The sequence below is a fragment of the Nerophis lumbriciformis genome, linkage group LG21 (assembly GCF_033978685.3).
Source record: "Nerophis lumbriciformis linkage group LG21, RoL_Nlum_v2.1, whole genome shotgun sequence".
NCBI classification, from domain to species: Eukaryota; Metazoa; Chordata; class Actinopteri; order Syngnathiformes; family Syngnathidae; genus Nerophis; species Nerophis lumbriciformis.
The window spans coordinates 932295-959974 of record NC_084568.2 but is presented as its reverse complement, the minus strand read 5'-3'; the positions used below and the strand labels follow the sequence as shown (position 1 = coordinate 959974).

The 27680-nt window shown below is 39.3% G+C and overlaps 2 protein-coding genes and 1 long non-coding RNA gene across 4 annotated transcripts in view; 1 reads left to right on the top strand and 2 right to left on the bottom strand.

Annotated features, from left to right (window-relative positions):
* mrpl3 (mitochondrial ribosomal protein L3) overlaps positions 1-2008 on the bottom strand; it is a 30188-nt gene extending 28180 nt beyond the window's left edge. The window contains exons 1-3 of the mRNA XM_061983262.2: positions 1814-2008; positions 397-596; positions 215-306 (exon numbers count right to left, since the gene is read on the bottom strand). Of these exons, the coding sequence (XP_061839246.1) occupies positions 215-306; positions 397-596; positions 1814-1884 (363 nt within the window). The 5' untranslated portion in view covers positions 1885-2008. The remainder of the gene's footprint in view (positions 1-214; positions 307-396; positions 597-1813) is intronic.
* Positions 2009-4651: 2643 nt separating this feature from the next.
* The window catches only part of LOC133621259 (uncharacterized), a 30769-nt gene continuing 7740 nt past the window's right edge, over positions 4652-27680 (top strand). Inside the window, exons 1-2 of the long non-coding RNA XR_009817629.1 lie at positions 4652-4854; positions 10879-10955. This is a non-coding gene — a long non-coding RNA (uncharacterized lncRNA). The remainder of the gene's footprint in view (positions 4855-10878; positions 10956-27680) is intronic.
* The window catches only part of LOC133621257 (copine-4), a 112186-nt gene continuing 101247 nt past the window's right edge, over positions 16742-27680 (bottom strand). For both annotated transcript variants that reach the window (XM_061983266.2, XM_061983265.1), the window contains exon 16: positions 16742-17460. In XM_061983266.2, coding sequence (XP_061839250.1) covers positions 17329-17460 — 132 coding nt within the window. In that variant the 3' untranslated portion in view covers positions 16742-17328. The remainder of the gene's footprint in view (positions 17461-27680) is intronic.

Below are 27680 nucleotides of genomic sequence, written 5' to 3'. Positions count from 1 at the left end.
TAGCTTCGAGGTCTGTAAGCAAAACCAGAATTATTCCGTACATTAGGGTTATAAGGCGCACTGTCGAGTTTTGAGGAGAAAAAACGGCTTTTAAGTGCACCTTATAGTCCGGAAAATACTGGATAGAAATTTGCTCAGACTTGTATGTTATGTAACTTGTAACAGATGATTTATGTCTCAACATCTATTGATGTGAAAAAGTACTGATAAATACCTGTAACATAGTGACGACAAGTCGTTCTCCTGTTTTTGTCCAGAGAGGAGCCATGCCCAACTTCACAGCTACCAACCCAACTCTTCGACTTCCTACAGAGAATGTAAAAAATATAAGAACCAAGTTGATGAAAAAAATTAAAAAAGCTCAATCAGCGAGCGATTAGTCATCAGGACACAAACCCTCAGTCCAATTATGTCGCGGCCAGGGCTCATCTTTTAGCGGGTTAAGCTTGTTAGCGGTCTGTTGCCTGTATTCCTCCGCTATTTCCCTCCTCATGAACTGTTGGTTCTCTTCCGTGAGGTGTTCTTCAAACCATGTTGTCGTCTTCATGGACCGAACACAGCCTGCCGATTGGATGGGGCTGGGATGCGATGGACATCTGTCGGTTGCATATTACATTTGCGATTAACTGCAGAACATGGCACTTATATGCTTGGACAAATCAATGGTAGATATATGGCAGGCGTACAGACAAAGGGGGTCTAACAGTGACAATCACTATTATTAAATCACCTTGCAAAACCTAATAACACTAACAGTTGAAATATCACATTTAAGTATAAGGGTTTAGACCTAAATAGGGTTAATACAAATAAAATCATATGACTGCAAGAGCTAATATTTACTTGACATTTAATTGCACAGTCTGTACTTATTTTCTGTTTAAAATGTATTTATTTATCTATATTAATGTGAAAGTGGTCTACAAACTGTTAATTATACTATAACACAAATTAATACTTTGACCAAAAACACAAAATGTAACACCGGTTAGTGAACAAATTGGTACAAGAAGGTGTCAAATAAAAAATATGTTCTGCTTTTTTGTTCAGTGAATGTTTTGGTCATGGACTTATCTTTTCAAAAACTGATTAGTTTGTCATTATGAAATACCAGAAATAAAATTGAAAAACAAAGCAGTCCTTTTTTTTTGTGCCGGGAAGCAATACTTAGGTCTATAAAACAACATGATTTTCATTTTACATTCCTTGTTTATAACAACAATTAAAATATCAATCAGCAGAAACGAAAATAAATGACCCCAAAAAAAATGTGTTTATTTAATTTCCGTAAATTGCCATTTCAAAACGAGAACTCTGCTCTGGTATATGTTTAGAATAAATATCGATACAATATTTATAAAATACAGAAGCTTGCATTTATACACAGTACAGGCCAAAAGTTTGGACACACCTTCTCATTTCATGCGTAGATTGTCACATCAAAACTATGAATGAACACATGTTGAGTTATGTACTTAACAAAAAAAAGGTGAAATAACTGAAAACATGTTTTACATTCTAGTTTCTTCAAAATAGCCACCATTTGCTCTGATGACTGCTTTGCACACGCTTGGCATTCTCTCCATGAGCTTCAAGCACACCTGTGGAGTGAAAACCATTTCATATCGCCCAGCCCTAATTGCTATAATGTGACTATTATTACTGACGCATTAATACTTAACATTAGGGTTGGGTAAGATATCTAACTTTTTAATGCTTCAACACGAAATAGTTTTGGAACATTTAAGGGTTTACGAGTCAAACGGAAGCATGTAAAAGCACAGTGTCGCACAGTTAGCATCACATTAGCCACCTTTGCGCTGCTGCCCGGAGATAAATCAGACGAGTTCCTCTCTGAAGAAATCCACAAGTCCACGCAGCCATTTCTAGCTATTGTTTGCTGTTTAAAATGCGCACAAATGCAAGGATTGTAGATTTAACGACACATGCATTCACATGCCCCTGTCCTATTCTAAATGTCACCCAGCCTTATTTCCGGTGCTTGACACATAAACGTCCCCGCAACTGTGCTTCCTCACAATAGTTCCGCCTAACCTACATTTTGTGTTATTACATTTTCCACAACCCGATAAATATCTTGGAAGGTAGGTATTGTTTGAATAAGGATTACTATGGCAATTTATTCAACTATCATCATTATGTAATATGTCATTTACTTCATACTTGCCAACCTTGAGACCTCCGATTTCGGGAGGTGGGGGGTGGGGGTGGGGGGCGTGGTCGGGGGTGGGACTGGGGCGTGGTTGTGGGCGGGGGCGTGGTCAAGAGGGGAGGTGTATATTGACAGCTAGAATTCACCAAGTCAAATATATATATATATATATATATATATATATATATATATATATATATATATAGGGGTCGGGGTGGGACTGGGGCGTGGTTGCGGGCGGGGGCGTGGTTAAGAGGGGAGGTGTATATTGACATATATATATATATATATATATATATATATATATATATATATATATATATATATATACAGGTAAAAGCCAGTAAATTAGAATATTTTGAAAAACTTGATTTATTTCAGTAATTGCATTCAAAAGGTGTAACTTGTACATTATATTTATTCATTGCACACAGACTGATGCATTCAAATGTTTATTTCATTTAATTTTGATGATTTGAAGTGGCAACAAATGAAAATCCAAAATTCCGTGTGTCACAAAATTAGAATATTACTTAAGGCTAATACAAAAAAGGGATTTTTAGAAATGTTGGCCAACTGAAAAGTATGAAAATGAAAAATATGAGCATGTACAATACTCAATACTTGGTTGGAGCTCCTTTTGCCTCAATTACTGCGTTAATGCGGCGTGGCATGGAGTCGATGACACCAGCAGATGACATGGCACCCCAAACCATCACTGATGGTGGAAACTTTACACTAGACTTCAGGCAACGTGGATCCTGTGCCTCTCCTGTCTTCCTCCAGACTCTGGGACCTAGATTTCCAAAGGAAATGCAAAATTTGCATGGTTGGGTGATGGTTTGGGGTGCCATGTCATCTGCTGGTGTCGGTCCACTCTGTTTCCTGAGATCCAGGGTCAACGCAGCCGTCTACCAGCAAGTTTTAGAGCACTTCATGCTTCCTGCTGCTGACCTGCTCTATGGAGATGGAGATTTCAAGTTCCAACAGGACTTGGCGCCTGCACACAGCGCAAAATCTACCCGTGCCTGGTTTACGGACCATGGTATTTCTGTTCTAAATTGGCCCGCCAACTCCCCTGACCTTAGCCCCATAGAAAATCTGTGGGGTATTGTGAAAAGGAAGATGCAGAATGCCAGACCCAAAAACGCAGAAGAGTTGAAGGCCACTATCAGAGCAACCTGGGCTCTCATAACACCTGAGCAGTGCCAGAAACTCATCGACTCCATGCCACGCCGCATTAACGCAGTAATTGAGGCAAAAGGAGCTCCAACCAAGTATTGAGTATTGTACATGCTCATATTTTTCATTTTCATACTTTTCAGTTGGCCAACATTTCTAAAAATCCCTTTTTTGTATTAGCCTTAAGTAATATTCTAATTTTGTGACACACGGAATTTTGGATTTTCATTTGTTGCCACTTCAAATCATCAAAATTAAATGAAATAAACATTTGAATGCATCAGTCTGTGTGCAATGAATAAATATAATGTACAAGTTACACCTTTTGAATGCAATTACTGAAATAAATCAAGTTTTTCAAAATATTCTAATTTACTGGCTTTTACCTGTATATATATATATATATATATATATATATATATATATATATATATATATATATATCCTGAAAATATGCAAGCAAAACTGTGTTTAGATCATTGATACTTCAAACTTGCATAAATAAATCTTAAGGATATAATATAACTTGGCTTCTGAGAGCTTCAAAATGTAATGAACAAAATGCTAAAGTTGTTGATGAACAAGCAATTATTTTAATAATTCAATATGGTCATTTAAAATGAATTATTATGATCATTTAAAATTAATTATTTCATATATGTTTATTTTAATGTATAATTCTATGGCTGGATGTAATAAGGAGTCAGAAAAAAATAAAAATAAAAACACAATTAATTTTGATGTTTTTAGCAAAATCTAGTAAAAATGTATTTAGTTATTTTTTGTAATTAATAAATATATTTATTTTTAGGTAAGATAAACATAATAATACAATGTTTCTCTAGTCTGGATGATTTAGTTCTTGTCACCCTGTTGTCCTCCTGTCATAAAAAAAAAGGCTGTCCTCAGTCAGGTCCGCATGGAGCTGGAGGGGGCGTGGCCTCCAGGTCCGGCTGAAAATATATATAGATATATATAGATATATATATATACAGTATTATAGCTAAAATTCACTGAAAGTCAAGTATTTCTTATATATATATATATATATATATATATATATATATATATATATATATATATATATATATATATATATATATATATATATATATATATATATATATATATATATTAAATACTTGACTTGGTGAATTCTAGCTGTAAATATACTGCTCCCCTCTTAACCACGCCCCCAACCACGCCTCCCACCCCCACCCCCGACCACGCCCCCCACCTCCCCACCTCCCGAAATCGGAGGTCTCAATGTTGGCAAGTATGGTGTTGAGTGTTCGAAAAATTACACTCTTTTGATTTATTTGAACAATGGCAGTCTTATTTTGTCTAATGAGTTCATGCTAATTCACAGGTGTAGATTTTTTAAAAATCACACTGATGAAGAGTGAACATTTGCAAGGGAACTAGTGACGTGTTGCCCTCCAAAAAGCGGGAGAGTGAAGTGGAAGCATCACTCAAGGCAGACAAAGAAGGCACTGCATGTAAGTACCTGTTTCTTGTCTTGTTGCTGCTTCTAAATGAAATATACCCTAGCTATACCGACTGTGTGTTATGTTGGAATGAGCATAGTATGTTTACTAGTAATTAACTTGTCTTATTATAGCCAAGAAGTTAGCAGCTAATGCTAGCTAATTGTTAGCATTAGCTTGCTCCCATTACCTATATATATTATATATTAGCAGCACATTAGCTCACCTTGCAACCATGTATTAAGTCAATTGATTAAAAGAAAGCATTTATTTGTAGTTTGTTGCTACGATAATTATTTATCGAGGACATTAAGAGGACATTGTGTGGTGATGCGGCCTGTGTGTGAGTGGTGTGGGGGCTGTAAAGACAATATTGTAAATAAATATGTGCAATTCAACGACTGCTCATTATAATTGGAACTTGTGAGGAGTATCTTCTGATCTAAATACATTTACCGTTTTTCACTGTTAATAAGCAAACAAATCAATCAATCAATCAATCAATGTTTATTTATATAGCCCTAAATCACAAGTGTCTCAAAGGGCTGCACAAGCCACAACGACATCCTCGGTACAGAGCCCACATAAGGGCAAGGAAAAACTCACCCCAGTGGGACGTCGATGTGAATGACTATGAGAAACCTTGGAGAGGACCGCATATGTGGGTAACCCCCCCCTCTAGGGGAGACCGAATGCAATGGATGTCGAGTGGGTCTAACATAATATTGTGAGAGTACAGTCCATAGTGGATCCAACATAACAGTAGGAGTCCAGTCCATGGTGGGGTCAGCAGGAAACCATCCCGAGCGGAGACGGGTCAGCAGCGCAGAGATGTTCCCAACCGATACACAGGCGAGCGGTCCACCCCGGGTCCCGACCCCGGACAGCCAGCACCCCATCCATGGCCACCGGACCTGTGTGTCTCCCCCTCCACAAGGGATAGGGGGGAACAGAGGAGAAAAGAAAAGAAACGGCAGATCAACTGGTCTAAAAAAGGGGGCTATTCAAAGGCTAGAGTATACAAATGAGTTTTAAGATGGGACTTAAATGCTTCTACTGAGGTAGCATCTCTAACTGTTACCGGGAGGGCATTCCATAGTACTATAGCCCGCAGACTTTTTTTGGGCTCTGGGAATCACTAATAAGCCAGAGTTCTTTGAACGCTGGTTTCTTGCCGGGACATATGGCACAATACAATCGGCAAGATAGGATGGAGCTAGACCGTGTAGTATTTTATACGTAAGTAGTAAAACCTTAAAGTCACATCTTAAGTGCACAGGAAGCCAGTGCAGGTGAGCCAGTATAGGTATATATATATATATATGTATAAAGGTATATACAGTATAGGCGTAATATGATCAAACTTTCTTGTTCTTGTCAAAAGTCTAGCAGCCGCATTTTGTACCAACTGTAATCTTTTAATGCTAGACATAGGGAGACCCGAAAATAATACGTTACAGTAATCGAGACGAGACGTAACGAACGCATGAATAATGATCTCAGCGTCGCTAGTGGACAAAATGGAACGGATTTTAGCGATATTACGGAGATGAAAGAAGGCCGTTTTAGTAACACTCTTAATGTGTGACTCAAATGTGCTTTCTGCTTTTCTTTCATAATGCAATGTTGGTTCCTGTAAAATGTGGTCAAACCCAGAGATACGTTAGAGTGGCTGAAACTGAAGGGGGCTTTGACCATTTTGGCACGTTGGTGAGTCAATACTATTTTATTCTTACTCCTTTAATTTAGAATTTTGGTAGCATCAGGCAAACATTTGATCTTCTCAGTGAAAGCAGTAACATAGCAGTACCAAAAAAAATACAGAACCTCATTGTATACCAGAATGGCCTCTAAACACCAGTGGTTCTCAAACTTTTCACACTAAGTACTACTGTATTTTCTGGACTACAGAGCACACCAGTATTAGAGATGCGTGGATAGGCAATTATTTCATCCGCAACCGCATCACAAAAGTCGTCATCCACCCGCCATCCACACGAACTAACATTTTATCAAATCCACACCCGCCCGCCACCCGCGACCCGCCCGTTGTTATATATCTAATATAGACGATGCAAGGCATTAGTGATGTTAGAAAGCTTTTGCCTGTTAAAGAAAGGAGACTGATCCAATGCAGCAGAGACATTCAACGCGTGCCACGCATTAATATCTCTTGGCCACGCATTAGTGGCTAAGAGATATTAATGCGTGATAATATTATTTATCATTATTATAGTATTTTTGTCATTTCCATTAAGAAAGTGTTGACTATTGTTGCCAATGCCCTCAGATCAGGAGTGCGTTCCTCACACTTTGTGTGCGCAGTTGCAGCAAGCAGAACGATGCTTTTAAGAAGTTAAAAAAATGTTTTAGAAAGACTAGGCCTATATTTTTGTTAGGTAAAAAAAATGTTCTGAATTTATTTCAATGAATATTAACTTGTTAACGTTATAATGCTCAAATAGGGACGAGGGCGGGGTGCACAGTGAAACAGTGAACAATTTTGCGACAAAGATGAACCTTTATTGATTGATCTGCAGCCATGACAAAATATCAGACAATCTCCATTGTCAACGACAGGCAGGAAAATAAAGATAAACACATAGCCTATGTTGTAGGCATAGGCTCATACATTTTTAACTTAAATTATACAATAACATATGTATGTCATCCCTATTTAAACAAAAATAAATTAAATAAATAATAATAATAAATTACCTGCAACTTATTGGCCGAGGCAAATATCTGGTCTTTTTTCCCCTGGTCTTTAGTATTCCCTTTTTTAGTTTGTCGTGTACCACGTTTGCTGCCGGCGTTGCCATCTTTTTTTTTCTTTTCTTTCTGTTGTGGTGTGCTGCAGTGCCTGATGAATAATTGCCTGTTTCAAAGAGTGCTGCTCGTTTTTCGTATGTGGGTAACAACATTTAACTATGTATATATATTTCCGAATTGGTTCAACCGCCACCCGCCCGATCTATTTAAAATCTATTTTTTTCGTCATGTCACCCACCCGACCCGCGGATTATCCGCGGACTCCGCGGTTGTGTCCGCAAACCGCGCATCTCTAAACAGTATACAGTATAAGCCACGCCCACTACATTTTAGGATGTTCAGATCAGATAGGTCTTTATTGTCATTGCACAAGTACAACGAAACGTTGTTTTCAGCAGATATATTATTTTGTTTTTCCATATATTAGCTGCACCGGACTATAAGCCGCAGATGTATATGTTGTGAAATGAGTTATTTACACAAATATTTTGCCATCACTAATGTTGCCGGAAGGCACAGTTGCATGGACTGCCCTGCGACCGGGCAGTCCATCGCTAATGTTGCCGGAAGGCACAGTTGCATGGACTGCCCGGCGGCCGCTTTTCCACTTATTACAGATAATTCATTAAGGATTCAGCTCTTTGTAGTTTTACATTTAATCAGGTGGTGTTTTCTGCCAAGGCATTCACTGATTTCTCAAACCAATTAGTTTGAATGATCAAACAACGCATGAAATTTCAAAGTCCAAGGATTTTGTTTTTAATAGAACATTGTCAGTCTTCTTTATTGTCAGAGACTTTTTTGGTAGCTAATGAAAATCACCAGTCAATGGCAAATCCGATATGCAATGTCACCTTTTAGCAGTATGTTATTTCAAACTGTTGCTTTTACATGTTTATTACCTGGGAGACTGAAACAGGCATTTAGCTTTTCCACACACCATCCTGACTCACGGTTTCAACATTTGGTTCTTCTTAAAAGTGTATTAAATTACTTTGTACTTTCTGCAACCATTGGCCTTACCAATGTAAAACGATTGGAGACAATTTGGGGATAGCACTATAGCAATATCAGACAAGTGCTGCTTTGACTCTTTGGACAATTTTGCAGCCGAATACGCCAAATTCATATAACATGACATAGGCCAACGTATGACTCAGAGTCATATAACTTGGTTTCTTGCGCAACAGCTATAAGGTATAATGCAATCGCCGCTGGTGTTGATTACCAAACTGTATCTTAGGATGGTATGCTGAACAGCTATAAGGTTTGATGCAATCAATGCTCATGTTAATTACCAAACCGTAACTTAGAATGGTTGCTGAACAATTATAAGGTATGATGCAATGGCCATTTATTAAGGAAGTATGTGACATCACAGATGCAAAATTTCAATATACTACACATATTGCAGGGTTTGGTGAAAGCCCAAAAACAAATGCATTATATATATTTTGGAGATAAGCAAAATCTTAGTGAGTAGTACTTTGTTTAAATTCTGCACTATGAAGTTCTATACAGAGTTTTCTAGAAACTTTTTCCTAGATAATTGTACTGGCTATGAAATGAAAAGAATGAAGCGCAATGAAAAAGACTTTACCCAGATTGCAGTGGAGTACAACTTTGGCTGCCATGTTAAACTACAGAACTGGAACTTAAAAGGGTTGGCTGAACAGTTATTAAGGTACGACGCAATTGGCGGGGCAGGCCATCGCAAGTGTTGCCGGGAGGCGCAGTTTGCATATATATATATATATATATATATATATATATATATATATATATAATAATAATAATAATATATAATAAATATATATATATATATATATTCTTTGATTGTGACGTTTTTACTTTCCAAAATTAATTAAGGCCATTGAGAATGTTGCCGGGAGCACAGTTCGCATGGACTGCCCGGGCCACTTATTACAGATATTTCATTAAGGATTCAGCTCTTTCTAGTTTTACACTTAATCAGGTGGTGTTTTCTGCCAAGGCAATCGCTGTTTCTCAAACCGATTAGTTTGAATATTCAAATAACTTGTGAAATTTCAAAGTCCAAGGCTTTTGTTAGTCAGCCTTTTTTACTGTCAGAGACTTTTTGGATAGCCAATGGCAAATCCAGTATGCAATGTCACAGTTTAGCAGAACTTTTGTTACAAATTGTTGCTTTAACATGTTTATTACCTGGGAGACTGACACAGGCATTTAGCATTTACACACACTATCCTGACTCACAGTTTCAACATTTGGTTCTTCTTAAAAGTGTATTAAATTACTTTGTACTTTCTGCAACCATTGGCCATTTCTGGCGACTACTCCTCCCACATTTTCAACGCATTTCAACCGTTCCACCATCAAAACATCTTTTTGGACAATTTCACAGCCGAATACGCCAAATTCATATAACATGACGTAAGCCAACGTATTCAAACAATTTTAACATTTCAACAATTTCAACATTCAAACCATTTCTACATTTAAACAATTGTAACATTTAAACAATTGTAACATTAAAACATTTCAGCATTTAAACAATTTTAACATTCAAATAGGGCTGGGTGATATGGCCTTTTATTAATATCTCGATATTTTTAAGCCATATCACGATACACGATGTTTATCTCGATATTTTGCCTTAGCCTTGAATGAACACTTGATGCATATAATCACAGCAGTATGATGATTCTATGTGTCTACATTAAAACATTCTTCTTCATACTGCATTAATATATGCCCACTTAATATGCACCACTCCGTACAGCGGCGTATTAAAAAGTCATACATTTTACTTTTTGAAACCGATACCGATAATTTCCGATATCACATTTTAAAGCATTTATCGGCCGATAATATCGGCAGTCCGATATTATCGGACATCTCTAGTTTTAGCAGATCTTCCGTATTTTTCCGACAGACAGCATCTGGTGACCTCAAACAACAAGGCCCATAGCCTTGTTGTTTGAGGTCACCAGATGCTGGTTTTTGCCTTTTGAAGGGTACTGGGAAAACTGGAAAATTGATCTTGAAAGTCCTTAAAAAGTGCTTGAATTTGGCCATGGAAAAGATGTACGAACCCTGACTATTATTCATAATCAACATTTAATACTGCATACAAGCTCCACTGTTTTATAGACTTCATGTGATAGTCAATTATAAACAGCATGCGTGACTCTCCTCCGCACATCACGCTCGATGCGCTTTGGACCGCAAAAACAGCCCCGCTGAGACCAAACCGTATAGTCAGTTGTTTTTGTGTCCCTGCAGGCTCGCTTGCAGCTGCTGCAGCTCTCTGCGGCGCTCTTCAAGTTGGATCTGATGGATTCAAACGTGAACATCGCAAGGTCGTGTACGGTATTTGTCTTCTCTGATGCAGTCGTGCATATTTAGCACGTACACACACACACACACACACACACACACACACACACACACACACACACACACACACACACACACACACACACACACACACACACACACACACACACAGACACAGACTAAAAAACGTTTGGTCTGCTTTTGAATCAGTCTCAGCATGTATTGATTGACCTAAATGTGACCTTCTTTGCTTCGCTTCCCACCATAAAGACAACGTAAAGACAGATTAAGACCTTTTTCTTCTCAGGAAAATTCCACAACAAATACTTGCAATTAGTCTCAATCAGAGGTGTCAAAGTGGTTTTCACTGAGGGCCACATCGCAGTTTTCTTTGGCCTCCAGAGGGCCACTTCTAACAGTGAATACTACTATTACACAATCATTTTATGCATTTTATTAGTAGATTTTTTTTTAATTAAAATGTAAAAAAAAACATGGTAAATTGCAATAATTTCACCTGAAAATGTAGTGTATATTACTGTAAATGAAAAAACAGTACTGCTGTTTTTATGGTTAAAAAAAACAATCTGGCAGCTCAGTTGCCAGAATTTTACTGTAAAATTCACATTTGTTTTTTTACTGTAAATTTAAAAAAACTTAAATTTTACAGTAAAATTTTGGCACCTGAGCTGCCAGTTTTTTTTAAATTCATTATTATTATTATTATTTTATTTTTTTAACCGCAAATCAAGAACTGTAGATTTTTTGGTGTATTACTGTAAATGCCAAAATGACACCACAGTAAATTAATTACAGTAAAAAAAAGTACTTGTTTTTTCATTTATAGAAAAATGCTGTAAAAACCACAGTAAATTTCACAATTTGACCATGAAATCTATTGCTACTTTTACATTGTACAATCCAAAGAAAACAGCAGAGTACTCCTGTCATATAGATCAGTGTTTTTCTGGGAGATCTAATTTCACCTATTTAGGTTAAAAATATTTTTTGCAAACTGGTAATTATAGTCTGCAAATGATGTGTTGTTGTTGAGTGTCGGTACTGTCTAGAGCTCGGCAGAGTAACCGTGTAATACCCTTCCATATCAGTAGGTGGCAGCCGGTAGATAATTGCTTTGTAGATGTTGGAAACAGCGGGAGGCAGCGTGCAGGTAAAAGGGTGTCTAATGCTTAAAACAAAAATAAACAAAAGGTGAGTGCCCCTCAGAAAAGGCATTGAAGCTTAGGGAAGGCTATGCAGAACGAAACTAAAACTGAACTGGCTACAAAGTAAACAAAAACAGAATGCTGGACGACAGCAAAGACTTACTGTGGAGCAAAGACGGCGTCCACAATGTACATCCGAACATGACATGACCATCAACAATGTACCCACAAAGAAGGATAAAAACAACTGAAATATTCTTGAGTGCTAAAACAAAGTAAATATCGCTCAAAGGACGACATGGAACTGCTACAGGAAAATACCAAAAAAAGAGAAAAAGCCACCAAAATAGGAGTGCAAGACAAGAACTAAAACGCTACACACGGGAAAACAGCAAAAAACTCAAAATAAGTCACGGCGTGATGTGACAGGTGGTGACAGTACACCTACTTTGAGACAAGAGCTATATTGATGCATGCTTGGTTATGGTTTATCCAACAATTGCGACAATGACTTTTTACTGTCAACTGAGTTTTGTTTTTAATGATTTCTGCTGGTAGTATGCCTCTGGATTTTTTCAACACAAAAAATGTGCCTTGGCTCAAAAAATGTTGAAAAACACTGATGTAGATGATCTTTGAGTAGTGTTTTTGTAGTAGGTCCCTAAAACAACAGAACGCTCTTGTCCAATATATAGAATCCATACCATTTGTCTTTATTACTTTATTCATGACTATGTATTTGGTGAAGTTAAAATTGTATCACAACCTTGCAATGACATTGTATGCAAAACAAGATGAATTGTGAAAGCCTTTCCATTTCTGAAAATGCGGCCTGCAGAATTTGGTTGACTGGCCCTCGTTTTGTGGTTTTAATATGGATTTTGGTACAAGACATGACAACTTGTGTTTCTGTTGCTTATAAATATTCAATTGAAATAAATATTCTAATGTTTTTGTCTTTAGTATAGAGGGATGTACATTGTGGATATAATGGAAGTCTGTGTGTGTGTCCACACAAAGTCTGTTCATCTGTCTGAAGCCGTGTGCCAAATCACCACGGGGCTGTCTGCGAGAGACAAAGAGTTATAACTTCTGTCCTCGGCGGAGCGTTGCTTTGCATATTATGCAAATTGTCAGCATATGACATGGCGCCGAAGGAGGCTGGCTGGGACAAAGAAATCATAACAAACTTTTTTTCATCCTGTTTCGTGTTGGTCCTTTTTAAAACGTCACTTCACACCTGTCCATATGTACTCAATATAAGTACAAAACCCAAAAGCAGTGAAGTTGGCATGTTGTGTAAATGATAAATAAAAACAGAATACAATGATTGGCAAATCCTTTTTAACTTATATTCAATTGAATATTTAATGTTCGAAATGAGAAACGTAATTTTTTTTTTGCAAATAATCATTCACTTACAATTTAATGGTAGCAACACATTGTAAAAAAGTTGTCACTGGGGCATTTTTACCACCTTATTACATGGCCTTTCCTTTTAACAACACTCACAACAACACTTTGGGAACTGAGGAGACACTTTTTTGAAGCTTTTCAGGTGGAATTCTCCGTTGTGGTATTTTAGGCTTCATAATGCGCCACACATTTTCAATGGGAGACAGGTCTGGACTACAGGCAGGCCAGTCTAGTACCCGCACTCTTTTACTATGAAGTAGAGATGCGCGGATAGGCAATTATTTCATCCGCAACCGCATCAGAAAGTCGTCAACCATCCGCCATCCACCCGATGTAACATTTGATCAGAACCGCACCCGCCCGCACCCGCCCGTTGTTATATATCTAATATAGACGATGCAAGGCATTAGTGAGGTTATAAAGCTTTTGCCTGTTAAAGAAAGGAGACTGATCCAATGCAGTACAGACATTCGCGTGCCACACTGTCACGACCCAGACGCACACCAGTGCGCAATCATATGGGAGCCACGCTGAGCGCACCTCCAAGCGCATCTCGCTGCCGGCGACGGCCGGGTATGGGCCTGACGCTCCAGCGCCATCCATTTTCAGGGCTAGTTGATTCGGCAGGTGGGTTGTTACACACTCCTTAGCGGGTTCCGACTTCCATGGCCACCGTCCTGCTGTCTATATCAACCAGGGTGAGCCCCACCCCTTTCGTGAGCGCACTGCGCGCGGAGTGACCCCTGTTACGCGCCCCCGGCAACAGGGGTGGCGAGCAGGTAAGCTGCGCGGGCGGAGCGTGCGGAGTGACCCCTGTTGCGAGCCCCCGGCCACGGGGGTGGCGGGCAGGTAAGCTGCTTACCTGCTGCGCGTGACGCCGGCCGCGGCGAAGGCGGACGAGGCGGGGTGTCGGTGCGGTGGGCGCGGTGGTGACCCTGGACGTGCGTCGGGCCCTTCTCGCGGATCGCCTCAGCTACGGCTCCCGGTGGGGCCCTCTCGGGGGGAGGGGCCTCGGTCCCGGACCCCGGCGAGGCGTCCCTTCTCCGCTCCGTAAAAGTGTCCATCTCTTTTTTTTCTTTTCTTCTGTTGTGGCATATGCTGCAGGTGCCTGCTCGTTTTTCGTATGTGGGTAACAACATTTAACTATGTATATATATTTACCAATTGGTTTAACTGCCACCCGCCTGAATCTATTTAAAATCTAATTTTTTTTTATTTCAACCGCCCGACCCGCGGATAAAATCTAATTTTTAAAAATTTCATCCGCCCGATCCGCGGATAATCCGCGGACTCCGCGGTTGTGCCCGCAAACCGTGCATCTCTACTATGAAGCCACGCTGTTGTAACACATGGCTTGGCCTTGTCTTGCTGAAATAAGCAGGGGCGTCCATGATAACGTTGCTTGGATGGCAACATATGTTGCTCCAAAACCTGTATGTACATTTAAGCATTAATGGTGCCTTCACAGATGTGTAAGTTACCCATGTCTTGGGCACTAATACACCCCCATACCATCACACATGCTGGCTTTTGAACTTTGCACCTAGAACAGTCCGGATGGTTCTTTTCCTCTTTGTTCCGGAGGACACAACGTCCACAGTTTCCAAAAACAATTTGGAAAATGTGGACTCGAATGTTGTTTATCTGTGTTGGCCCTGCGATGAGATGGCGACATGTCCAGTGTGTAACCCGCCTTCCGCCCGAATGCAGCTGCGATAGGCTCCAGCACCCCCCGCGACCCCGAACGGGACAAGCGGTAAAAATTGGATGGATGAATGGATGGACTCGTCAGACCACAGATCACTTTTCCATTTTGTATCAGACCACCAGCCCGTGGTATTATCACGTTTTTTTCAGGGGCCACAACCACTAGGGGGGCCTCATGAGCATGGCCGAGGATTTTTTATTTATTTTAATGTTTCTTTCACTTAACAGGCCTCGAATTTAAATTTTTTAAGGTCAAGGCATCAAAAAGCGACATCAGTGTGTAAAGGATATCACCACATGGGCTCGGGAACACTTCAGAAAACCACTGTCGGTAACCACAGTTGGTCGCTACAACTGTAAGTACAAGTTAAAACTACACTATGCAAAGCCAAAGCCATTTATCAACAACACCCAGAAACGCCGCCGGCTTCGCTGGGCACGAGCTCATCTAAGATGGACTGATGCAAAGTGGAAAAGGGTTCTGTGGTCTGACGAGTCCACATTTCAAATTGTTTTTGGAAACTGTGGACGTTGTGTCGTCCGGAACAAAGAGGAAAAGAACCATCCGGATTGTTCTAGGCGCAAAATTCAAAAGCCAGTGTCTGTGATGGTGTGGGAGTGTATTAGTGCCCTAGACATGGGTATATTACAAATCTGTGACGGCACCATTAATGCTGAAAGGTACATACAGGTTTTGGAGCAACATATGTTGCCATCCAAGCAACGTTATCATGGACGCCCCTTCTTATTTCAGCAAGACAATGCCAAGCCACGTGTTACAACAGCGTGGCTTCATAGTAAACTAGACTGGCTTGCCTGTAGTCCAGACCTGTCTCCCATTGAAAATGTGTGCTGCAATATGAAGCCTAAAATACCACAACGGAGACCCCGGACTGTTGAACAACTTAAGCAAGAATGGGACAAAATTCCACCTGAAAAGCTTCAAAAATGTGTCTCCTCAGTTCCCAAAAGTTTACTGAGTGTTGTTAAAAGGAAAGGCCATGTAACACAGTGGTAAAAATGCCCCTGTGACAACTTTTTTGCAATGTGTTGCTGCCATTCTAAGTTAATGATTATGTGCAAAAAAAAATTAAGTTTCTCATTAAACAGTAAAAAAACTAAGAGTTTTACTGTAAAAAAAAAACAACAACAAAAAAAACTATAGTACTGCTTTTCCATTTACAGTAAAATACTGTAAAAGTTACAATAGATGATTCTGTAAAAGTGTGGCGACTGAGCTGCCAGTGTTTTGTTGTGTCTGTGAAAACTATATAATAATCAAATGCGTAGGTAATTGTATTATAATATCAGGAGCTGAATCCTTATACATTTATATTCATAAATTATTTACTGTAAAATGTGGCCCTCTGAGAGCAGCTACAACTGCGATACGGCCCTCAACGAAATATCTGCACTTTCCCAGCCTCTCTTTTGTGTCTTCATCTGCTTCATTTCTCACAATTGGATCAATTTGACACTTTTAACACACACAACCACACAAAGTGAGAAAAACAAAGTGTCTTTATTGTAATGAACATGCAATCGTACAGGGAGAAAACAGCCTATTACACCTACTGTACTCAGCTATCCCTGCAAAACTCTTTACAATAAGAAGATTAAGAAGAAATGGTTAGAATCATTCAGTTATTTACCCCGAAAAATGTCAATTATTCCGTAGAAAATAAAACAAGACAGCCCAGTGTGTCATTGAAATGGCAGAAATACTTTATTTCAAAACTAGCGGAATTATGCATGCATTTATGCAAAACACTAGCAAGGGGACTAATATTGGCATGAATACAAAATGCAGCGCTAATTCTGAGTTTGTCATACTGTGTCATCTATGCACTTGCTAGTTGTATAAATAAGTTATAGTGTCATTTCTTTGGGATGGCCGCATGCTGGTTCTGCAGACTCATTTCTAGAAACATCTGTAAGATATACAATTAATCATTTCCCGGCTAACGCCATCATGGCCAAACATGCAGTAATCATAACGGGCTCTAGATCGGTTCACCGTAACAAGCTAGACTAATGTTTTTGTATTGTATGTACACGAACGCCGCGTTTGTGCATTTGTGTGTAAACATGTGGAGTCAGTCCGCGGTCAGGGGCTGAAGGTCTGTGTTGACTCATAGTCCGACATACACTTGGGTTTGATGCCTTTAGCGTTGTAGTAATCCACCACCTGGTTCGGGACTTCCGCCAGAACACTCTTTGCCAGGGCAGCTGGGGACGCCTGCCAATGCGGAGACAAGACACAGAGAGGGAAAGTGAATATGTTAAGGACTTACGCATCGCTGGCCATGCGTGACTGGAGTAGGCTGGAATGCACCGTTCGGTTTGATGCTGTCATAGGCCGAGCACAATGAGACTGACGTGATCAGACAAGCTTATACAGGGAAGACAAAAACGTCCAACATTTTATCCTCTGAGTCCACTTCACGATACGGCACACTTTAAGACAAGGGCGTTCATACAGAAAACATTTATACATTTTGTACAAAACGCAAAGCCAGTGAAGCTGGTACGTTGTGTACATGGTAAATAAAAACAGAATACAATGATTTGCAAATCATTTGCAATTAAATAGACTGCAAAGACAAGATACTTGACGTTCAAACTGGAAAAGGTTGTTATTCTTTGCAAATATTAGCTCATTTGGAATTTGATGCCTGCAACATGTTTTTTTTTTTGTTTTTTTCCTTTAGTTTATTTGGAACATGAACACACTTACATCATAATACATCACACAATTTCATATCATTTCATTTTACATCATGCCCGAAAAGGAGTAGGAAGAAGCAAAGCTTATTTAATCCTACCCCTTTCCAACTTCAAGCGTTTACAAATATATAGAATCATTTACTGACCTTTTATATAATAAAATAACATCTATGAATTAGTATACAACAGTTTTGTAATATGTAATTAATTAATTAATTCAGTCATTATTAACATACTGAGATACTTTCAACCTTATTTTCAATAAGGTTGAAAGTATTTCTCATAATTCTTCTTCTTTGTACTCTGTAAGCACTATTATTTTGAACAACCTCTTAAACTGGATCATATCAGTACAATTTTTAACTTCTTTACTTAATCCATTCCATAATTTAATTCCACATACTGATATGCTAAAAGTTCTAAGTGTTGTACGTGCATATAAATGTTTTAAATTATTTTTTCCTCTAAGGTTATATTTCTCCTCTTTAGTTGAGAAGAATTGTTGTACATTCTTTGGTAGCAGGTTATAGTTTGCTTTGTACATCATTTTAGCTGTTTGCAATTTTACCAAATCACCGAACTTTAATATTTCTGACTTAATAAATAAATGTTCTCTATATCCAACATTATGTATTATTCTAACTGATCTTTTTTGTAACACGGTTAGCGAATGTAGCGCACATTTGTAGTTATTTCCCCATATTTCTGCACAATAACTCAGATATGGTAACACTAGCGAGCAGTAGAGAATATGCAGTGATTTTTGACCCAGGACATATTTTGCTTTATTCATTATTGAAATGTTTTTTGCCACCTTATGTTGTATGTTTTGTATATGAGATTTCCAGTTCATTTGATCATCTATTAATACTCCCAAAAATCTAGTTTCTTTTACCCTTTCTATGTCTACTTCGTCTATTTGTATTTGTGTATGATGCTCTTTTCTACTATTACCAAATAGCATTATTTTAGTTTTACTGAGATTCAAAGACAGTCTGTTTTTTGTCAAACCATCTTTTTAATTTGTTCATTTCTTCTGTTATTATTTGTATTATCTTCTGTGTGCTCTCTCCTGAACAGAAAGCAGTTGTGTCGTCTGCAAATAAAACCAACTTTAAGTCCTTCGTAACCTTACAAATGTTGTTTATATAAAGATTGATTGATTGTTTCAAAAAAGATGGCACAAGTGGCAAAAAAGACTGAGAAAGTTGAGGAATGCTCATCAACCACTTATTTCGAACATCCCACAGGTGTGCAGGCTAATTGGGAACAGGTGGGTGCCATGGTTGGGTATAAAAGCAGCTTCCATGAAATGCTCAGTCATTCACAAACAAGGATGGGGCGAGGGTCACCACTTTGTCAACAAATGCGCGAGCAAATTGTCCAACAGTTTAAGAACAACATTTCTCAACCAGCTATTGCAAGGAATTTAGGGATTTCACCATCTACGGTCCGTAATATCATCAAAAGGTTCAGAGAATCTGGAGAAATCACTGCACGTAAGCGACGATATTGCGGACCCTCGATCCCTCAGGCGGTACTGCATAAAAAAAGCGACGTCATTGTGTAAAGGATATCACCACTGGGCTCAGGAACACTTCAGAAAACCACTGTCAGTAACTACCGTTGGTCGCTACATCTGTAAGTTCAAGTTAAAACTCTACTATGCAAAGCGAAAGCCATTTATCAACAACACCCAGAAACGCCGCCGGCTTCGCTGGGACTGATGAAAAGTGTAAAAGTGCTCTGTGGTCTGACGAGTCCACATTTCAAATTGTTTTTGGAAACTGTGGACGTCGTTTCCTCCGGAACAAATAGGAAAAGAACCATCCGGATTGTTATAGGCGCAAAGTGTAAAAGCCAGCATGTGTGATGGTATGGGGGTGTATTAGTGGCCAAGACATGGGTAACTTACACATCTGTGAAGGCACCATTGATGCTGAAAGGTTCATACAGGTTTTGGAGCAACATATGTTGCCATCCAAGCAACGTGTTTTTCATGGACGCCCCTGCTTATTTCAGCAAGACAATGCCAAGCCACGTGTTACAACAGTGTGGCTTCATAGTAAAAGAGTGCGGGTACTAGACTGGCCTGCCTGTAGTCCAGACCTGTCTCCCTTTGAAAATGTGTGGCGCATTATGAAGCCTAAAATACCACAACAGAGACCTCAGACATAATAATTATAATAGATTTTATTTGTAAAAAGCACTTTACATTGAGCAAACAACCTCAAAGTGCTACAGTGTATTTAAAAAATAAAATAAAAAGATAATAAAAAAAATAAAAACTAGAACTAGCATGCATATATCTAAAAAAAAGGCTTTTTTAAAAAGAAGGGTTTTTAAGCCTTTTTTAAAAGTATCCACAGTCTGTGGTGCCCTCAGGTGGTCAGGGAGAGCGTTCCTCAGACTGGGAGCGGCGGAGCAGAAAGCCCGGTCTCCCGGTCTCTCCTGAACAACTTAAGCTGTACATCAAGCAAGAATGGGAAAGAATTCCACCTGAAAAGCTTCAAAAATGTGTCTCCTCAGTTCCCAAACGTTTACTGAGTGTTGTTAAAAGGAAAGGCCATGTAACACAGTGGTAAAAATGACCCTGTGACAACTTTTTTGCAATGTGTTGCTGCCATTAAATTCTAAGTTAATGATTATTTGCAAAAAAAAAAAGTTTCTCAGTTCGAACATTAAATATCTTGTCCTTGCAGTCTATTCAATTGAATATAAGTTGAAAAGGATTTGCAAATCATTGTATTCTGTTTTTATTCACAAATTACACAACGTGCCAACTTCACTGGTTTTGTATTATGTATAGCCTATTATTTGCGCACTATTGACTAGTGATGCACCAAAAATTCTGCGCCGAAAATATACCTGGCTCACGAAATCGGATGGTGTGATGACGTATCTGACTTTGACGAAGAAGGGTTTTGGTTGGAGTTTGGATGGAAAAAAATTTGAAGACTCAAGTTAAATGTTATCCCAAAAATCAGGGGAGAAAGACCGAGTCTTATAAAACGAGAGAAAAGAAGGTCAGCCACTAGTATTATTTTTTTCATTCCTCTTCTACTGATGTTTCCCCCAAGAGGCTTGAGGAAATGGGGACCTTGACCGGGACCCGGTAAGGATAGGCCTCCGCCTCCTCAGCCTCAGCGTCAGGCTCAAAACACTTCAGTTGAAGTCCATGATTGGGGGCTAATAGGTTGTACAAACCCCGTTTCCACATGAGTTGGGAAATTGTGTTAGATGTAAATATAAACGGAATACAATGATTTGCAAATCCTTTTCAAGCCATATTCAGTTGAATGCACTACAAAGACAACATATTTGATGTTCAAACTCATAAACTTTATTTTTTTTGTGCAAATAATCATTAACTTAGAATTTCATGGCTGCAACACGTGACAAAGTAGTTGGGAAAGGGCATGTTCACCACTGTGTTACATGGCCTTTCCTTTTAACAACACTCAGTAAACGACTGGGAACTGAGGAGACACATTTTTGAAGCTTCTCAGGTGGAATTCTTTCCCATTCTTGCTTGATGTACAGCTTAAGTTGTTCAACAGTCCGGGGGTCTCCGTTGTGCTATTTTAGGCTTCATAATGCGCCACACATTTTCAATGGGAGACAGGTCTGGACTACAGGCAGGCCAGTCTAGTACCCGCACTCTTTTACTATGAAGCCACGTTGATGTAACACGTGGCTTGGCATTGTCTTGCTGAAATAAGCAGGGGCGTCCATGATAACGTTGCTTGGATGGCAACATATGTTGCTCCAAAAGCTGTATGTACCTTTCAGCATTAATGGCGCCTTCACAGATGTGTAAGTTACCCATGTCTTGGCCACTAATACACCCCCATACCATCACACATGCTGACTTTTACACTTTGCGCCTATAACAATCCGGATGGTTCTTTTCCTCTTTGGTCCGGAGGACACAACGTCCACAGTTTCCAAAAACAACTTGAAATGTGGACTCGTCAGACCACAGAACACTTTTCCACTTTGCATCAGTCCATCTTAGATGAGCTCAGGCCCAGCGAAGCCGACGGCGTTTCTGTGTGTTGTTGATAAACGGTTTTCGCCTCGCATAGTAGAGTTTTAACTTGTACTTACAGATGTAGCGACCAACTGTAGTTACTGACAGTGGGTTTCTGAAGTGTTCCTGAGCCCATGTGGTGATATCCTTTACACACTGATGTCACTTGTTGATGCAGTACAGCCTGAGGGATCGAAGGTCACGGGCTTAGCTGCTTACGTGCAGTGATTTCTCCAGATTCTCTGAACCCTTTGATGATATTACGGACCGTAGATGGTGAAATCCCTAAATTCCTTGCAATAGCTGGTTGAGAAAGGTTTTTCTTAAACTGTTCAACAATTTGCTCACGCATTTGTTGACAAAGTGGTGACCCTCGCCCCATCCTTGTTTGTGAATGACTGAGCATTTCATGAAATCTACTTTTATACCCAATCATGGCACCCACCTGTTCCCAATTAGCCTGTTCACCTGTGGGATGTTCCAAATAAGTGTTTGATGAGCATTCCTCAACTTTATCAGTATTTATTGCCACCTTTCCCAACTTCTTTGTCACGTGTTGCTGGCATCTAATTCTAAAGTTAATGATTATTTGCAACAAAAAAAAAATGTTTATGAGTTTGAACATCAAATATGTTGTCTTTGTAGCATATTCAACTGAATATGGGTTGAAAAGGATTTGCAAATCATTGTATTGCGTTTATATTTACATCTAACACAATTTCCCAACTCATATGGAAACAGGGTTTGTATTCCGTCACGTGACTTTTGAAACTGAGTGGTGGGCCACCACACCAATATGGCTACTGGGCAGCAAACAGAGTGTTAATAACTATCTGAGAACACAGGGAGTCAAGCTGATACGAGCAAAATATCAAACTATGCAACAGAATCTATCGCTATACGTTATCAAAATAAATTTTTCGGGTAATCGGTTCTTTTGTAGATTTGATAAAGTGTACGATAAACCAGAATGTGATGAGATCTGTAAAAATCCACCCACAGCCATCACGGAGGATTCTGTGGCTAAAAGTCTCTTTAAACTGAAGCCAAACAAAGCCACTGGCCCAGACGGCCTGAAAACCAGTATACCTAAAGACTGTGCTCCTCAGCTAAAAGGAGTCTTTTCAAAGCTGTTTGATTCCCTTCTTGTCACAGGTGTGCCCAAATCTTGGAAACGTTCCATTATAAGGCCCATACCAAAAAATCCCATTGGGATTCTCTCTCCCCTCCCGCCCACATTTTTTGTATTAATTGTTTTTCAAATCACCTGACTGTGTATATGTGCTAGAGATGCACGGATAGGCAATTATTTCATCTGCACCCGCATCACAAAAGTCGTCAACCATCCGCCATCCAACATTTTATCAAAACCACACCCGCCCGCCACCCGCCCGTTGTTATATATCTAATATAGACGATGCAAGGCATTAGTGAGGTTATAAAGCTTTTGCCTGTTAAAGAAAGGAGACTGATCCAATTGAGCAGAGACATTCAATGCGTGCCACGCATTAATATGTCTTGGCCACGCATTAGTGGCTAAGAGATATTAATGCGTGATAATATTATTTATCTTTATTATAATATTATTGTCATTTCCATTAAGAAAGTGTTGACTATTGTTGCCAATGCCCTCAGATCAGGAGTGCGTTCCTCACACTTTGTGTGCGCAGTTGCAGAAAGCAGAACGAGGCTTTTAATAAGTTAAACAAATGTTTTAGAAAGACTAGGCCTATATTTTCGTTAGGTAAACATTTTTTTCTGAATTTATTTCAATGAATATTAACTTGTTAACGTTATAATGCTCAAATAGGGACGAGGGCGGGGGGTGCACAGTGAAGCAGTGAACAATTTTGCGACAAAGATGAACCTTTATTGATTGATCTGCAGCCATGACAAAATATCAGACAATCTCCATTGTCAACGACAGGCAGGAAAATAAAAATAAACACATAGCCTATGTTCTAGGCATAGGCATAGGCTCATACGTTTTTAAATTGAAATAAAAAAAAATAAAAAAAATGTGCCTCATAAGCCTTAGGCTGTCAATCACGCGCACAAACTTAAATTATACAATAACATATGTATGTCATCCCTATTTAAACAAAAATAAATAAAATAAATAATAATAATAAATGACCTGCAACTTATTGGCCGAGGCAAATATCTGAAGGGGGGAAATCAAACCCATCAGACTGCACTTTATCATCAAACTTGAATTATAATGAAAATAGACGGTCGCGACAAACAAAGCAGGCTAAATATCCTTACATTGTCGCCAATCGGAGATGTGCTTCACTTGAAAGCGAGGCCAAATAATTATTCACACATAGTAGTATATCTCCAATAGAAAAAAACACAATAAACAATGCAATTGCCTTAATTCCTTTGCATTGTAGTGCGACCAAACAACACGTAACCATCACAATTATTTAGCTGACCGAACTCAATATAGGTTAGACATGGGCTTATTTGGTATAGCCTATAGGTAACGTAGACTAATTCCTTTAACATATCCAACCGTATGTCTACTTACTTTTTTTTTTGTTAGCACTATGCAGGAATAAAATGGCATCTACAGTGCCAGGATTCATGCGAGAGCGCCTGGCCTCTAAAATGCGCCCTGCTGCGCTGAAGGAGCGCTCACTTGCGCCACTTATTGCTGGGACGCGGTGCCTGATGAATAATTGACTGTTTCAAAGAGTGCTGCTTGTTTTTTGTATGTGGGTAACAACATTTAACTATGTATATATATTTCCAAATTGGTTCAACCGCCAACCGCCCGCATCTATTTAAAATCTATTTTTACCCGCCCGACCCGCGGTTTATCCGCGGACTCCGCGGTTGTGTCCGCAAACCGCGCATCTCTAATATGTACATAATTTATCATTTTTTTAAATGTAATTTTGCATATACATGTTACAGGTTACATATATTTTATTATTTAATGTATCAAATGTGATGAATATTTAATGGTCCAACAATGGAAACAAGCCTTTTGGCTTTTTGTGCCATCCATTTGCCTTTTTAAAGCATTACATGGATTCAATTCTTTAACATGTCAATAAACTTCTCAATCAATCAATCAATCAATCAATCAATCAATCACTAAAAATAAAATACCGTATATTACCAAATAGTAGCCCGGGCGTTTATTTCAGAAAATGGGGTCAGACCCCGGGCGGCTATTAGGACATGGGCGGTTATTTGCACAAGGCTTTTATTTATTTTTGCACCAGCCTGCACCAGGCCATTATTTGGTTACAATGGTTACTGTCCAGTATTTTTTTTTCGTACAAAAAACTTTAAATGTAAAAGCTATTGTAAACATACAAACAAAAAAAACAAGAGATCAACATGAGGTAGGCTATCAAAAGACAAGAGATCAACAAGGCCTCAACATGGCAGTAGTGCAACAATTGTCAAATAGAATACCAATACTAAAAATAAATAAACTTTTTAAAAAGAGCAGCCTACCGGGAAAAATAAAATGATGGTACCAAGTACTCAAGTATAAAACCCACCATCAAAACAGAACAATTATACTGTCACTTAAATAAAATAAAGGCTACAGTACTCCAAGTTTTAAAGAAAGCAGCATACGTGATGTATCCACTGACACAAATTAGCATCAAGCTCGTCGCTCACTTTTTTCCTGCCTCCACCAGATAAGCAAGCCCGTTTTCCATCGATTGCTGACTGAGATAGTAGTTCTCCCTTTTTTTGTTTCCATTCTCGTACATGTTTTGGGTCAATGTTAAACTGCCTGGCCGCTGCCAAACCAGAATTCTGCTCCGCATACTTCACAACCGCTAGCTTGAACTTTAAGTCAAACTTTCTGTTCTTCTTCCCCCTTAAAGTATTCCCGTCCATCAGTTGTGGTGTACCGGTATCCTGTTCATTCAACTCACTGCTACTATTGCTTGCCATGCTGACACTTTTCCTCGTGGGTTTGTTGTTGTCGTTGAGTGTGTGTTACGCTATATGCGGTGACTCATTGCAATATGTTGATTACCCAGAATCCCCACGTAACGTCTGCAGTTACCGTAATTACCAGAATTACTGCACCTTTGCTTTTCCTTTTAGCTTATAAATTGGGCTTAATGAAATCAATATGATTTTAATCTAAATTATGCAAACAACAGCCCACGGGCAGCTATTTGGACATGGGCGGTTATTAGGAAGAGGCGGTTAATTCACAAAATGGGGTCAGACCCCGGGCGGCTATTAGGACATGTCATGTCTGTGTAATCATGTTTTGTTTTAAGTCATGTTTTGTTTAGTTTCTGTCTTTTCACTCCCTTGTCTTGTCACCATAGTTACCCATTAGTTTCACCTGTCATGTCACGCACCTGTTTTGAGTCACGCACCTGTTGTTAATCATGTCTGTGTTATTTAAGCTTTTCATTTTCTGTTGTTCGTCCTGGAGTCATAGCCTTTCTCACCCTGCTATCCTCGCGTTTCAAGCCCTGTTCACGATCCCATGCCACAGTAAGTTTGTTTATTAAGCCACAGTTAGTGTTTTGTTTAATTGTTCATAGTTTCTGCCAATGTGCAAGTTTTGTGTTTTATAGTCTAGTTTTGTACCTCCGCCCCTGTGCGCGCTTTTTGTTTGATCCTTTCTTTGTAGTTATAGTGTTAAATAAATCATGTACCCACCTTCAAGCCATGTCCGATCCAAATTCTCTTGCATCTTGGGAAAACAAAAACTCCACAGTCCAAGTCATGACAGGACATAGGCGGTTATTTGCACAAGGGCGTTTATTTGGTAATATACGGTAGTTAAATTTATAGAAATGTATCTTAAAGTCTTGGCAAGTGGTAAATAATTTGCAGTGTGCGGTTTTATACTCCATATTTTCATATTACCTTGCACACTCAAAGTCACTCTTTTGTTCTCCATCTTGAGACCAAAGCCTGTGCCCCCTCTCACTCCTCTGATTTCCAGGCTGGCTGGTGTGCCCTCCTACCTGATACAACCAAACTCTGCCTGTCACACACTCTTTCGGTCGTCTTAATCCCCTTTGAAAAGGGACGACAGAGCAGAAAATCACCTCTCCACCTCTGTCACACACTCCCTTGCTCCCTTTTGTCATTAGCTCTGCTCTCCTGTTGACCCACTCCGTCCACGCTCCAACCAACCATGCCCTTCCTCCGTGTTCCTCCTGTTTACTTCATCTTTCTGCGTGTCTTTCTATCAATATGTTCATATCTTCCTGCTCACGCCCACATTTATTGAAGCCTCCACCTCGCCCAGCCATCCACAAACACACACACACACATTTTCTGTTTGGTTAGAGCGTAATTGCTTGATTTTTCAACCTGCCACAGAGCAAACTTAGCGTAACAAATGCAGCCAAACAGGCCCTGTCAAAGCCTGACTAAATCAATGCCACTGCACACACCAACACGCACAGACGGATCACGGATGTGCTTATTACGCCCACACACCGCATTTGGCCGTCATAGTTCAGCTTGCTCAGAGAGAAAAGAAAGTTACAATCAGAATCCCACTTTAATCTGCCAGAGAAGGTACCGAGGGCCATTCTCATTCTCCCTGTGGCTCGTTTTTTTATTGGCCATCAGCATAGTTTAAGACTGATATTAACTCATTATTAGTGATATATATACAAACCCCAAAAGCAGTGAAGTTGTCACGTTGTGTAAATGGTAAATAAAAACAGAATACAATGATTTGCAAA